General features: G+C 34.0%; 1 protein-coding gene across 1 annotated transcript in view; it reads left to right on the forward strand.

Moving 5' to 3' along the window:
• Positions 1-3,831: 3,831 nt before the first annotated feature.
• The window catches only part of LOC106869695 (T-complex protein 1 subunit zeta), a 28,168-nt gene continuing 16,594 nt past the window's right edge, over positions 3,832-15,405 (forward strand). The window contains exons 1-5 of the mRNA XM_089353792.1: positions 3,832-3,984; positions 6,576-6,639; positions 9,985-10,119; positions 10,735-10,794; positions 12,932-13,045. Of these exons, the coding sequence (XP_089209918.1) occupies positions 3,848-3,984; positions 6,576-6,639; positions 9,985-10,119; positions 10,735-10,794; positions 12,932-13,045 (510 nt within the window). The 5' untranslated portion in view covers positions 3,832-3,847. The remainder of the gene's footprint in view (positions 3,985-6,575; positions 6,640-9,984; positions 10,120-10,734; positions 10,795-12,931; positions 13,046-15,405) is intronic.

Below are 15,405 nucleotides of genomic sequence, written 5' to 3' on the forward strand. Positions count from 1 at the left end.
CCCACCCCCGAAATTATGGTCCTTCTACAAAAATTTTTGACCAATATTTATTAACTATATATTACCAAAGTTAACAGCGAAGAAAAATTTTCAGTCTTGAAATTTTATTAAAAATATAATTTAGCATATGCTGTGAAATGCCACACATAATGTGATAGTTAAAAGTAAAGGTCCAGATGGACTATATGTAATCTGAACCTTTCCCCACTTATTATTATTTTTTTTACGGAATCCCACGTTTTAGGCTATGGAGATTCCGATTCTGAAAAAAAATTTTCAAAAATCTCAATTTCAAAATTTCGATCCCCCCCCCCGTTTTTATATAGATCCACAGGGTAAACCTAACCCTAACTCAAACCCTAACCCTAACCCTAACCCTGACCGTAACCCTGACCGTAACCGTAACCCTAACCCTGACCCTAACCCTAACCCTAAACCTAACCCTAACACTAGTTTTGTGAGATTTGGCTGTTATTTCTATCATGTAAATAGCCTGCTTGGTGGTGGTGGTGGGGGGGGGTTGAAATTTTTCAAACAATTTTTTTTCAGAATCGGAATCTCCATAGCCTAAAACGTGGGATTCCGTAAAAAAATTAATTAATAGGGGGGGGGGGGAGGTTCAGATTACATATAGTCCATCTCTACCAAAGTAAATATTTGTTATATTTCAAACATAGGTTTCTAAATTTGTAACAAGTGAAACCATTCTCCTCAGTCTTCTGTAGATTCTAGTAATTATCCTTCACCTTCGTAACATTTATATTCAATTTTTAACCAATTATCTTTTGTGATCTTCGGTTCATATAAAAAGTGAGTTTTCCGAACAAAGGGAGATAATCCGAATCTAAGTTGTTTTCCCTGGTTGCAGCTCTCTGAATTCAATTGCTGTTGTCTTTAGTTGTTGTTGATGTGAATGTTTAGCCCTAGGTCAACCTTGATCGAGCAAAAATATTATCGAAAGTATTCCAGTATTGATCCCCTTTTTGTTTATCTACATAACTATTTATTTTCTAATGGACCCATACATTCAATATTACATTATCCCGTATCGTATTGTTTTAAGATAATAAGGTGTGATTTAAGGGAAATTTGGCTGTTATGTTTTACAGATGAAGTGACTAAATAAAGGCTCCTTTGAAGCTCACTAGACTCTTGGGCTGCGATGCTTATTACTTGGGGTATGCGAGAGTAGAGCAATCGCAGAACTGGTATAGAGAAAATAACTTTATGGTATTTAGTTGCATGGCTTTAAATACAGAGTCAATTTTGCACTTCTCCAGGGGGTTGATGAGATAGCTAGCAGTCTTGTGGAGGATCAATATAAGCGACTATCACCTTTTACCAAATATGTTGCCTTGTGCCTAAGTCAAAGACATTGTGAATATTTTTCAGTGACTAGATTTCTATATATAGAGGAATCAGTTTCTTCTATGCTTTCTAAAATTAGGAGAGAAGAGCTTCATGCTTAATCTTTGTTGTATTTTGAAGACATATCAAATAAAGAAATATTTAACCAGTGAACAAACTGTGTATTTCATCTGGGATTATAAAATTCCTAGATTAAGGGGAAAACAAACAGTATTTTGCATAGTTGTGACCTAAGCTGCCAAGACAAAATTGGCAAAGTGCAACAAAAATGCAAGAAACTCAAAGGAGAGGGTCCCACTTAAGTTCTAAGAAGGGATATGAGAGGTTGCTTTTTTAAAGTTTGAAATTTTTTATTTTTTTATTTTATTTATTTATTTTTTTGAAAGAATGGCCCATCTGTTATTGATAGGAGCTTCACTTGGGCATTCTGGGTCTCAAATAGATGTTCTGGCTAGCACCTCTCACCCACCCATCGCATATGCTCAGGCTGTTTCCACTTAATTACCAACTATATCAAACAGAGAACTTGGTCAACTCAATGTGGTTGTTAAAGATGTTAAAAAACAGCAGCCAAATCTTATTCAAATCACACCTTACCAGCATTAAAATATCAAAGTACACATTGGGCATTGTAGTACAGATGAAACATTAAGTTCTTAGTATGATCTTACTGTGCCATATGCAAATATCTTTTATCAAGCCTCAGGTGAAACCAAGCTTCATGATTCACATTGGGCAAACAGCAATGTTAAAGACTGCTGGAAAAACTGTAGCTGTTCTTTTATATAACACTATTATCAAATCTATAGCCTGAAGATATCTACATCATTCCCCACTTCCTCATCACTAGTTCTTAATCACACAGTCATGCCTGCACTGATAATGTGTGTGTGTGTGTATGTGTGTGTATACACATATACGTAGTCAGATCAATAAGCATCCAGTCTTTTGCTATAGTAACGAAGCTAAATCATAGAAAGTGAAGCTGCTTGGCACAGATTGACCTTGAACTTTGCTGTGCATGCACACTAAGTTTTAACATTCTAGCTCACTTCCACTATTTATAGCAGTGCTTGGAAGGAAGGTGTGTAGTGTAAATTTCTTTAGTGTGTGATCATCACATTGACCGTGACAGAGGAAGTTGAGCAGTGAATCTGCATCAAATTTTGCCAAAAGCTTGGCAATACCTGCTTAGAAGCCTATGCAAAGTTTTCATCATTCTCAACACAATCAAGGAGATCTTGTGCAACTGAAACCCGAGTGTCTTTTTGGTCAGCTGAAAGCAGTTTTGGCACAAACTTGGCAGACATGCATCTCATACCCAAATCTTCAGTGATAATGGATTGAACTGAATCGTAACTAATCTGCACATCCTCTGATAACTCTCAGATGATGATTCAATGATTTCCCCTCACTGCTGCATGCACATCTGTGATGTTTTTCTGAGTTTTGCTGGTTGCAGGTCTCCCAGAACGTTCGTCAATATCAACATTTTTTGGGGCTATCTTGGAAACGTCTGAACCTCTTGTACGCTTGTGTGTGGCTCATACACTCCATTCCATACACTTTCTGCAACTTTGTGTAGGCCTCTGAGCAGGAAGATGTCATAGTCAATACAACAATCACAGGCTGCACACCTTCCTTCCAAGCACTGCTGTAAACAGCAGAAGTGAGCTAGAATGTTAAAACTTACTGCACATGCACAACAGAGTTCAAGGTCAATATGTGCCAATATGTGTGTGTGTGTGTGTGTGTGTGTGACACATAAAAGTACCCATGTTGGTGACACGTTAAAGGTACCCACTACATATATCATCATCATCATCATTTAATATCCACTTTCCATGCTGGCTTGTGTAGAACAGTTTGACTGGGAACTGACAACCTGCAGGGTTGCAAGAAGCTGCAGTGTCATCTTTGGCATGGTTTCTATGGCTAGGTGACCCTTCTAACACAACCACTTTACAGAGTGTACTGACTGCTCTTTTTTTTTTTTTATATATATGAGAATATATATATATGAATATATATAACATCTTATATATATATATATTTCATATATGTGTGTGTATGCGTGCATGTGTATATATATGTATGAAATATATATATATATATATATATATATATATATATATATATATAAAATGTTATATATATTTATATATATATATATATATATATATATATATATATATATATATATCGTCTGTTATATATATATTATATATATATATATATATATATATATATATATATATATATATATATATATATACTTTATTTAAAAGCAGCAGAAATATAACAAAAGGCTGTTACTCGGAGTTTCACATTCCCGTTTATCGGCCTGTTTTGTTAGAAATATATATATATATTAAATACGTATGTATAATATGTTTCTTCTGCGCATCCGTATCCCAACCAACAGATATTGTTCGCTAAGACCCACGTGAGTCAGCAGATCTCATTCTTGTCTAGCAAGATGGCGGCCGTCAAGTCATTGAATCCGAAAGCCGAAGTAGCTCGAGCTGCTCAGGCTCTTGCTGTTAACATTAGCGCTGCTAAAGGTCTTCAAGATGTTCTTCGGACTAATCTCGGACCTAGAGGAACCCTTAAAATGTAAGTTATGGTATACGTTTATCTTTTTATCACTCTGTCTCAACGCTCTTTCACTTCTATCTCATACAGAATCTTCCAGAATGAAGCCGGCAATGTTCTAACTGAAGTACTTACTACACGTGCTTATGCCTCTTTTTCTCTTATTAACATTTACACTCACTTTTTGTTAGACATATTACAATTTCTATTTGAAGTTGACATATTACAATATTGGTTTGCATCAGTATTCTTAATAGAAATATCTTTTATGAGAGAGCGATTTATGAAATCCTGGCGGCCATGTGCGGCGGTACTTTCTACTAAATTTATCTTTTACATGTCTATTTCCATTCATATTTCGATATTTGTTTTCTATTAATTATATGTATATCTGTAAATGTCTCGCCTGTTTTCTCTATGATATTTTATCTTTTTTCTCAATGAAGATAATTCTGTCTGATGGCTAAATGGTATTATAAAGACAAAACAGTTTATAGCAATATAAAAAAAAAAAATGACAGGTATTGCTTGGGGTTTTACGAAATCGTCTCATTTTTCAAATCACAGTCAAACCATGAAAGATATTTTAAATATATAACTTATATTATTAAATATTTAAATTTAATGTTCTGAACATCATTGTTTACCCCCAACCCAGCCTTTTTTTTTTTTTTTTTTCATAATTGTAGCCTTAATCTGTTAAATAATATTTTCCCTTAATTTTCTGTTATCTTTTTGTATCTTGGATTTTTCTAAATTAGAGACACCATTTAATTAATCTTGCATTTAGCTACCGCTGATAGAGCATCAATACTTTTTTGTAAAATTATTGGGAACAGAACTTCCGATCATGGTAAATTAACATGACTAGTCATTGTAGACAACTCATTTGAATATTAAGTTCTGATGAAAAGTATATACTTTTTTTCTGTCTTTGTCTCTGGAAAAGCTTCCATGACAGCCTTCTTTACTTAATCCCTCTGACTAATATTAAATTAATAACTGTGGATTTAATTAAGGTACTGCTAATTATATTGTGCATTGTTAATTCAAATATCCTGTGAAGATTGTGAATGTTCAGATTGAAAAAAGCGTAAAGTGTAAGAATTTTTTGGAAACCCAAGAAACGGTTCACGTTAAAAAACGGAACCTGTTATAAGTGTTCTTCATACAGGAGGTATTTTTAGAAGGTATGAGAAGACTGACAAAACGAGCAATGAAACGAGAAAATAGGTGAAAAAAGGGGCTGTGTGTTCTGATTCGCCCAGTAACTATGTGCTCTCTGGTTCAGTCTCACAGTGTGGCACCTAGGCAAGTCCCTTATGCATTAGTCCAAAGCCTCGTGAGTAAATGGAAAGATGGAAACTGTTTGAAAGCCTGTCGGAGGGTATGTTTCTGTTTTGGAGATGATAGACATATTTCATTGCCCACTTTAATATCACCACCAATGCACCTGTCCTTTTGGTGTCTTTAACAGTCGACTCTTGCAAGCATTTGAGTCTTTGATTGAGCATTCTTATAAGTAATTCAGTTGTAACCATGCCATCTTTTTTTGTGAAAATGATAAGATGTGATTTTATGAGTATTTAGTTGCTATTTCTAACAAGTTGAGTCTCCCTGCATAGAGACTCCTTAACATTACACAAGTGCAGGCATGGCTGTGTTATTAAGTAGTTCACTTTGCAACAATGTGGTCTCAGGTTCAGTCCCTCTACGCAACACTTACCAATTTTATTTATTCCAATTATGAATGTTTAATAATTGAATGCTGTGAGTTAAAATGACTGGGGTTTTTTTTTTCAACATTTGTCCATTTATTAGCAAAGTCTCATAAAATAAATTTGTTTTAATCTTGGAATTAAATTGTTTTGATTTACTGTCATGTGACTTTTGGTCGGCCCTGTATATACGTAAATTACATGTACATGCATGTATGTCTATCACTCTTTGTGTCTCCCCCAACTGCTTGACAGCTGATGTTGGTTTGTTTACATCGCCATAACTTAGAAGTTGCTAGGGTAAATACCACACTTTAATAGAAAGGAGTTGATTTATTTAACTAAAATCCTTTAATGCAAAGCCCCAGCATGGTTACAATCTGACTGAAACAAAAAAAAAAAGTGTTTACCTATTTTGCAGCAAACTGAGTGAAATACTGTTCACATGCCCCTTGCTTTTTTATTTATTGTTCCTTGATTAGGCATTATTATTTCCTCTTTTGTTCTTGGTTTTGTCCCATTCCACAATTTCATGAGAACAGTTATTGTATATCTGGAAACTGATCGCTTAAATCATGTCATATTTCTTCCACGTGTGATCAAATGAAAATTACCTCTATTTGAGGACTTTCATCAGTATTGAACTGATCAAAGTGTCTTTTCATTAAATGTTTCGTTACATTTTTCAAATAATGTAAGCAAAAATAATTAAGTAAATAAGAATCAGTGTGAATTTGATGATTAAAGTTAAAAGTATCAACTAGAATATGTTTATGCATTGACTGAAAAGTTTTTTGATGTATTAATTTCAATGTTTCAATAAGTTACTGAATTGTGTATATCTCAACACAGAAATTATATGCATCATTAATTGTGAGCTGTTTTTCTTTTAAGGTTGGTATCTGGTGCTGGAGACATCAAATTAACTAAGGATGGAAATGTACTTCTTCATGAGATGGTGAGTGACTCATTTGAAAAGCAATTCTTCCATTCACTTACAAAAAAAAAAGAACTTTCCAAGCTATAAAAAAATGTTGAATTCTTTCAATAAAGGCTTTTTTCAGTCATTAAATTATATTTTAATTCCCCTTCTAATTACAAATATATACCTATACAGTTCTAAATTTCTTCTGTATCATGCACTCAATCATATATACAAGATTAAACAAATATTGCTTTTTGGATAGTACGGAAATGCACAAAATAAAAGGGTCCTCCTCAGGGTCACAATGACCTTTTGTGTAATTCCACCCCGCCAGTCTACAAAGGGTTAATCAGGCCAAGGGTGTAACAACTTTTCTAGTATGGGTGTTATAATAAAATGAACCCAATACACTCTGTAAGTTAGTGTTAGGGCATCCAGACAAATCATGCCAAATATAGACTAGACAAGCAAAATTTGGTTTTCTGGCCCATTTACGAGAGCAGTAACCCTAAATAAAAACTAACTCAGGATGTCATGATCCATCCTAGCACAGAAAGTGAACATAAAATGATGTGGTCATCAGACTTCTTAGATCATCCTCACAGAATCTGTTTTGTATGAATCAAGAGTTTTTTAATTTCCAAAAAGACAGTAGGCCGTGTAATTTTTTATGCACTACTGATACTAAGATTAATACCACTCCAGTTTGGGTTATGTCATAGCATCATCATCATCATCATCATCATTGTTTTAACATCCACTTTTCCATGCTTGCATGAAGTAGATTTTCTACGGCCTGTTGCCTTTTCTGTTGCTAACCCTCACTTGTTTTTAGTCCTTCAGCATTTAAACCAACCATATCTAGTCTGAATATTCTATCTGTTTTATGTGCAAACCAACCAGATGCAACCACCCACACATACCCTAGAATGTCATACTTGTAAGAAGCTTGCTTCCCAACCACATGGTTCCAGGTTCAGTCCCATTGTGTTACACCTTGGACAATTGTCTTCTACTATAGCCTTTGGCTGACCAAAGCTTTGTGAGTGGATTTGGTAGATGGAAACTGGAAGAAACCTGTCATGTTTGTGTTTGTCCCCACACCCCACTTGACAACTGATGCTGGTGTGTTTATGTCCCCTGTAACTTAGCAGTTTGACGAAAGAGACCAATAAGATAAGTGCTAAGCTTACAAAGAATAAGTCCTGGGGTGGATCTCTTCAGCTCACACCCTTTAAGGTAGTGCTCCAGCATGGCTGCATTCAAATGACTGAAACAAATAAAAGAAAAAAAATATCAAAATATCAATGCTGTGAGACAATGCATGATTAATTCAAAACAAGGCGAGTCAATGAGCATTACATTTGACAGTAATCTGAATGCTAAAGAGTGAAGCTAGGTAATAGTTTCCCTATCACCAGACATGTTTTCGTGAAAGATTGGAAATGCATTTCTTCTATCATGCAATGTCGAGACAAGGGGATGTATGCATGTGTCTTTAATTTCTGTCTACCAAATCTACTAGTAAGACTTTGGTCACTCTGAGGCTTTAGTAGAAGTCCAAGGTGCCATGCCATGGGACTGAACCTGAAATAGAATAATTATTTTCATCAAACAAATGCTAAATTTGTGCAGTGGTGTATTTCCCATTTTCTTATATGTGCCTCTTTATATTTGCATGAGCTACTGCCTCATGTTAAATTTTTATAAAGCTTACTAAAGAATATTAGAACTTTTATAAATGAAATATCAGACTCTGGCATATCTTTAGTCATGTTTCTGCACAATACATAATGTTCCACTCATACTCAAGGTGGTGCTCCAGCATGGCCATGGTCAAATGACTAACAAATAAAAGAAAAAAATATCAATGCTGTGAGACAATGCATGATTAATTCAAGTCAATAAGCATAACCTTTGACAGGGTAATCAGAATGCTAAAGGGTGGATCCTGACAAAGATTTATTTCTCGTCTTTAAAATCTAAGAATTTTACCTGGTTCAAATATCTTACTTCTAAGAAAAATCACTATCCCACTGAACACCCAGCACCTTTAACATTTGCAGCCCCTGGTGAGTTCAACACTATTACTGCCCAATTAAAGGACGACCGTTTTAGAAGTTGTCTTTACTACCAGCCATTCATGGTTTTGGTAATTGGCAGACATTCAAAGTTTTGTGCACATGTTTTTTGTGAGAATTCTTCAATAAAAATCAGGCACTCCTCATACTCCTGCTAATATCCTGCCTTGTACTTCTTTCTTGTCAAAGACTTGAAAGAACTTTTCTGAGATTGCATTAATATATGTCTACCTGGTTATTAAAATCCTTATTGAACCAACAGTCTGTCTGGCCATATTTGTCATATTGGACAGATCTTGCTGGATACTCTTCCTAATGCCAACATCTTCCATTGATCTTCATGTGTCATACAGCTGAGATACCAGACTTATTTATACAGTGTCAGTGCAAGGTCATGCTCACATATGTACATGCACATGTAATCTCCCATTCTCCTTTTGTTCTTTCTTGAACTAACCTGCCCACTCACCTGACCCAATCCTGTGTACCACTTACATATACCTTCCTGTAACTTGAGGGTTTGGCCCAACACATTTCACCATCTTTTCTCTCCTGTACTGCATGACACTTATTTCTGTTCCTCTATCATACTCTCATTTCTCATCATCTGGCACAAAACTGTCTCCCCTCAATTGAGTCTTTGTGCCATGTAAAAAGTATCCAGTACATTCTGTAAAGTGGTTGGTGTCAGGAAGAACATCTGGCCACAAAAGCCATACCAGAGGAGACAATTGAGCTTAATACGGTCTTCTGGCTTGCCTGCTCCTGCCCAACCCATACCACCATGGCAGACAGACATTCAATGATAATGATGTTGATGATGAGCTTCCACTGAATTTGTTTCCTAAATTTCTCTCACAAGTTCCTGATTTTTCAAAGGCCACTCCAAAGCAGCTCCTGATGGAAAGGATCCAAAACAGCATAGTTGAAAAGCAAACTTCTTAACCACACAGCCGTGCTTGCCTCTATTGCATTACAAAATAGCTTTTTTTTTTTTTTATTTTACATGCAGAAAACTGAAAATCAAAGTTCTTTTTATTTTATAATTCACTTTTTATTAAGTAATGTAAAGACAGTTTAAGATTTCCTTTCACAAGTGACCTGATCTGTGATATTGAAACTGAAATACAATGTGGCATGATAAATATGATAAATGCACTCATTCACACCATTAGATTTATTTTTGTTTATATATTAGTATATTATATTATAAAATGTGAAAATTGTTATCTGCAACCTAATCACTAAATTCTTTTCTCTTTTTCTTTAATGTTTTTTTCTTTTTTTTTTTTTATAGCAAATTCAACATCCTACAGCTTCTTTAATTGCTCGGGCAGCCACAGCCCAGGATGATGTTACAGGAGATGGGACCACTTCGAATGTCCTTCTTATTGGAGAACTTCTTAAACAAGCTGAGCTCTACATTTCAGAGGTAAGTAACAAATCATGCTCACAGTATGAAGTCCATTAGGTCTAACCTAATGAATAAATTTAGTAGAAAAATGAATTTCAAAATTCGTTTATTTCGTTAATTAATTTGATAAAACTTTGTTATTGCAGTAGAAACATTATCACAAAAATGATTCTGCTAAAATGGCTTCACACATTTCATTTGTGCTGTTATTCAACTTTTGTGACTTTGAAATTTTAATGCTTCATGTTTTCAATGCAGAATATCTTGATTTTTAGATATTTCTTGGGGCATTTGAAACTAGTTTTTTTTTTTTTTTTTTTTTTTTCTTCCCATTCCTAGCAAATTATCTTGGAAGCCTCTAAAATGTCATTTTCTATGATCTGAGACTCTAAAGAGATCTTGTTATTACTGTTGCTAACAATCTTTCTGCAGTTTTATACAAATTTCTTGAATATTTTATTTTTTAGTTGATATCTAAAAATTTATTTTTAGAATAGTGTTAGCTGCTATTCTTAAAATAATCTTTTGAAAAAAAAAATCAGATAATGTTATTGACCCTGCTGTTGATAATTATTACTGAAATAATAATTGATTTCTACAGATAATCTAATTTGTTTAATTTCACTTTTTCAGGGCCTTCATCCCAGGCACATTACAGAGGGATTTAATTTGGCAAAGAAAAAAGCATTAGAGGTAAATATTTGAATATTCTTAGAAATGTCCAAAATTATTTTGTTGAACACATGTGTATCAAAAAATATATTGGAGATAAGTAGCAACTTAACCATTCTTTTGCTATATTTTTAATTAAAATATACCCAGTGTGTTTCGGTTAAAATTCCAATAATGAATTTAGACTTGTTTCTTAAAACAACTGTTTTAGTAGATGTTTGTGGTTTTTGAAATACAATTTAACAAAAGGTTCTTAAATCTGTTACATACTTCATCTTAAAACAAATCTAATTACAGATAAATACATTAAAGTAAAATTTATAATTTTGTCCAAACATCACTGTAGAAGTTGAGTAATTAGCTAATATTCTGCCTGGTATGCAATGACATCTTCATTTAGAAAAACTATGCACATTGAATTTTCAGTTTAACTAAAATGTACATAAACAGGTATACCATAAAGATGAAAAATAGAATGAAATAATCAGAATTTACATTTGTAGAAAACAACAAAATGAAATATTCATACACATATGAAACAAAATTGTACCCATAAACAAACAGTAATGATTCACAAATATAAATTAATCAAAAGTGCAGATAACCTAAATAAAAATGAGGTAAATAAATATTTTAACAAAATCAAATTATACAATAATCTTGTCATAGAAACTTGTAAAGTATCCCACTGTACATTATGCAGTCTTGCAGAGTGCACATTGGAAAGTCATTTAAACTGACCAACCACTGAGAGCTTTCCATTTCTAAGTTCTCTGAATTTAGGCACAGATTTTTTCGCAACTTGATTTGTCCCACCATTTTAAGGTAACTGATTAAATTATGGATATCCTTCTGGCAGCTTTTACCTTTCCCAACATTTATTTATTTTTATTTTTCAATGAATATGCTGCAGATATTCAGATTTTATTTTGAATTAAGGTTTTTCCTGTCTGTATCTATACACCCTATCAAAAGAGCAGGGGTTGATTCTATTCCATAGATAGTGTTTGTTTAATTTTGTAGCGATCAATTTTTAAATCATTTTAAAGATAATTTTTTCATTTAATGTAAGCTTTCATGTTACATTAAGTTAAAATATATATTCAGACATTTGAAATAGTGAATACCAATTTTTTTTTATAAAATATTTTAATCAAATTTTATTAAAAGCCTCTTTGATAACTGCAGAATTTTTTCTTGGAACTCACTTTCAGGGACACTGCAATATTCCACACTATACATGTATTTTAGCATTGGGTGCAAGCATGGCTCTGTAATTAAGTTTATTTCCCACCACTTAATTCCAGTCTCCTTGTATGACACCTTGAGAAAAGTGTCTTGTTTTATAGTCCAGATTAACCAAAATCTTGTCAGTGGATTTAGTAAACAGAAACTGAAAGAAGCTCGTTTTTTTTTGCATATCTCTCTCTCTATCTCTCTCTAGAGAGAGAGATTGTGCGCACATGTATATGGCTCAGTGGTTAGAGCATTGGGCTCTTGATCATGAGATAGTGAGTTTGATTTCTGGGCCAGGCTGTGTTGTGTTCTTGAGTGAGACACTTTATTTCATGTTGCTCCAGTTCACTCGGCTGTAGAAGTGGGTTGAAACATCACTGGTGCCAAGCTGTATCAGCCTTTGTCTTTCCCTTGGATAAATTTGGTGACATGGAGAGGGGAGGCTGGTATGCATGGGCAACTGCTGGTCTTCCAAAAACAACCTTGCCCGGACTTGTGCCTCAGAGGATAACTTTCTAGGTGCAGTCCCATGGTCATTCATGACCAAAGGGGGTCTTTACCCTTTCGCCCTTTTTACATTTTGATATGGTGTGATAGTTCTAAAATGAGTATCACCATTACAGAAACAGTATCCTTTGTTTCTTGTCATACATGGTTATGAGGAAATATTACCTTGCTGCAAAACAGGTTGGGGTTGGTAATAAGAAGGGCATCTGGTTGTAGAAAATTTGCCTTAATGAATTCCACCTGACCCATGCAAGCAGGGAAAATTACATTATGATGATGATGAAACAATGATTTAATCGTGTTTTAAAGCATTCAGTCTTTTAGTTTTCATGTTGATTGATGAGATAGGTATTTGTGAGAGGGTTACTTTGTTTTGTTGTATGATCTTAACTTTTTGTCCTTTTTACCCTTACAGGTCTTAGAGGAAGTGAAAGTAGTGAAAGAAATTGATCGTAGCACTCTCATCGAAGTGGCTAGGACTTCTCTTTTTACCAAGCTTCATCATAAACTAGCTGCCAATCTAGCTGAAGTAAGTTAAACTTCAAAGCTATAAAACTACTTTCATCTCACTTCTTTTAATATATCATATATTGCATGTCTTAACTTATTTTGTTGTACTTTGAGTATTTTATTTTGGTTTAACTAAATCATTTTCTCTCTTAAAATTTAAAGATATTATAATGCATTTAAGTATTTTAATGTTTTGTTCTTTCTTAATTTATACTAACTTATTTTCATGGTTTGATTTAAAAAATCATCTGTATTAAAACATTTCAACTGATTTACACAAGTTTTAAGTGAAACTTTTGTTGTATTTATGATTGTTAAATTGAGTTTATTTTAAATCAAGTTTAACCCTTTCATTACCAACCTGGCTGAAATTGGCTCTGATTCTGAATACAAATGTCTTGTTTTCATAAGTTTTGAATTAAAATCCTCACCAAACCTTAGTCACAATTTATGTTCCTAACACTAGTTGAATGATAACTAATTTGTTTTACTAAATTCTTTGTTATATTTAAAGTAATTAAACGGCATCTCAAAATAAAAACAGTAACAAAAGGGTTAATAAAGGAATATTTACAGATTGGGGACTCAATACTGAAAGTAATGTCAAATTTATTGTAAAATTCCAGTCAGTGCAAATAGTTTTATGAAGTTTTTGGTGCTGAACTCAGTTCTTAGTTTATGCCTTTGATCAATATTTTCAGAAATATTTCAATTTTGTAGTTATTTTTTATGGAGTGTAACCTTCACCTATGTCTTAGTGTAGGTTTCATTTCTATTCCTTTTTATGAGAGAAATCAGTTTCCTAATTTCATCAAAATTTTACAATAAATTTAACTCTATTTGTTACTTATATTTCTATCTAAAACACACCCACTTTAATGAAATTCTAGTTATGAATTTAGATGGGTTTCATGAAGCAACTATTACATTTTTGCTTGTTGTCATATGAATGTGATTTTGGTAACACAAAAGGTTCTTAAAATAAATGTAAATCAAATTTTTTCTCTCAAAGCAAATGGAATTTAAAATTATTTGAATTTTAAGTATCACCATAGAAAAAGAGTTATTAGCTAATCAGTTGGGTATACAACATTTTCATATGGAAGAATTGTGCTCGTTAGTTAATTTTCAATTGAACTAAAATATCCATAAAAAAGGTTTACCATAATGCTAAGACTAGAAAGATTAGAAGTTATCTGTCTGACTCATGCAGGTATAGGATAGTGGATATTAAATGATGATGATGATGTTTAAAGAATATTACAAAATGAATATCTTACATAGGTGCGCATAGCTGTGTGGTAATAAGCTTGCTTCCCAAACACATGGTTCTGGGCAAGCTTACTTCCCAAACACATGGTTCTGGGCAAGCTTGCTTCCCAAACACATGGTTCTGGGCAAGCTTGCTTCCCAAACACATGGTTCTGGGCAAGCTTGCTTCCCAAACACATGGTTCTGGGCAAGCTTGCTTCCCAAACACATGGTTCTGGGCAAGCTTGCTTCCCAAACACATGGTTCTGGGCAAGCTTGCTTCCCAAACACGTGGTTCTGGGCAAGCTTGCTTCCCAAACACGTGGTTCTGGGCAAGCTTGCTTCCCAAACACGTGGTTCTGGGCAAGCTTGCTTCCCAAACACGTGGTTCTGGGCAAGCTTGCTTCCCAAACACATGGTTCTTGGGCAAGTGTCTTCTTTTATAACTTTGGGCCAACTAAAGCCTTTTGAGTGGATTTGGTAGATGGAAACTGAAAGAAGCCCATTGAATACATATTAGTCTGTGTCTGTGTTTGACCCTCCACCATTGCTTGACAACTGATGTTGCTGTGTTTATGTCCTCATAAATTAGCAGTTCAGCAAAAGAGACCGATAGAATAAGTACTAGGCTTACAAAGAATGAGTCCTGGGATCGATTTCTTTGACTAAAACCGTTTAAGGTGGTGCTCCAGCATGGCCGCAGTGTAAAACAGAAAAAGAATACATAATGACACGCACACAATGTTTCACTCACCTTACAGGCAAATAAAATTTTAGAAGATATGAGGTAAATTTGTTAAATTTAGTTTATAAATCAAATCGTACATATATGCAAATTTCTTCTGTAATGAAAACTTGTAAAGCATCCACTCTATATCAGGCAATTCTGCAGAAATGCACATTGGAAAGTTGTTTTAGTTGACCATCCTCTTAGAATTTTCCTTTTCTAATGTTAGCTTTCACAGCACAGTTTTTTGTTTTTTGTTACAACTGATTTGTCCTCCTTCTCCTATTTATGGAGATCAGATGAATTCTGAGGGATAGCCATCCTTCTGGTTGGCTTTTGCTCTTTATCCTGCTCTCAATTACTTGGTTGCATTTGCTTGGAACTGCAGATGGTTGCATCAC

Source organism: Octopus bimaculoides, chromosome 6 (assembly GCF_046866305.1).
Source record: "Octopus bimaculoides isolate indiv1 chromosome 6, ASM4686630v1, whole genome shotgun sequence".
In the NCBI taxonomy this organism is placed as follows: domain Eukaryota; kingdom Metazoa; phylum Mollusca; class Cephalopoda; order Octopoda; family Octopodidae; genus Octopus; species Octopus bimaculoides.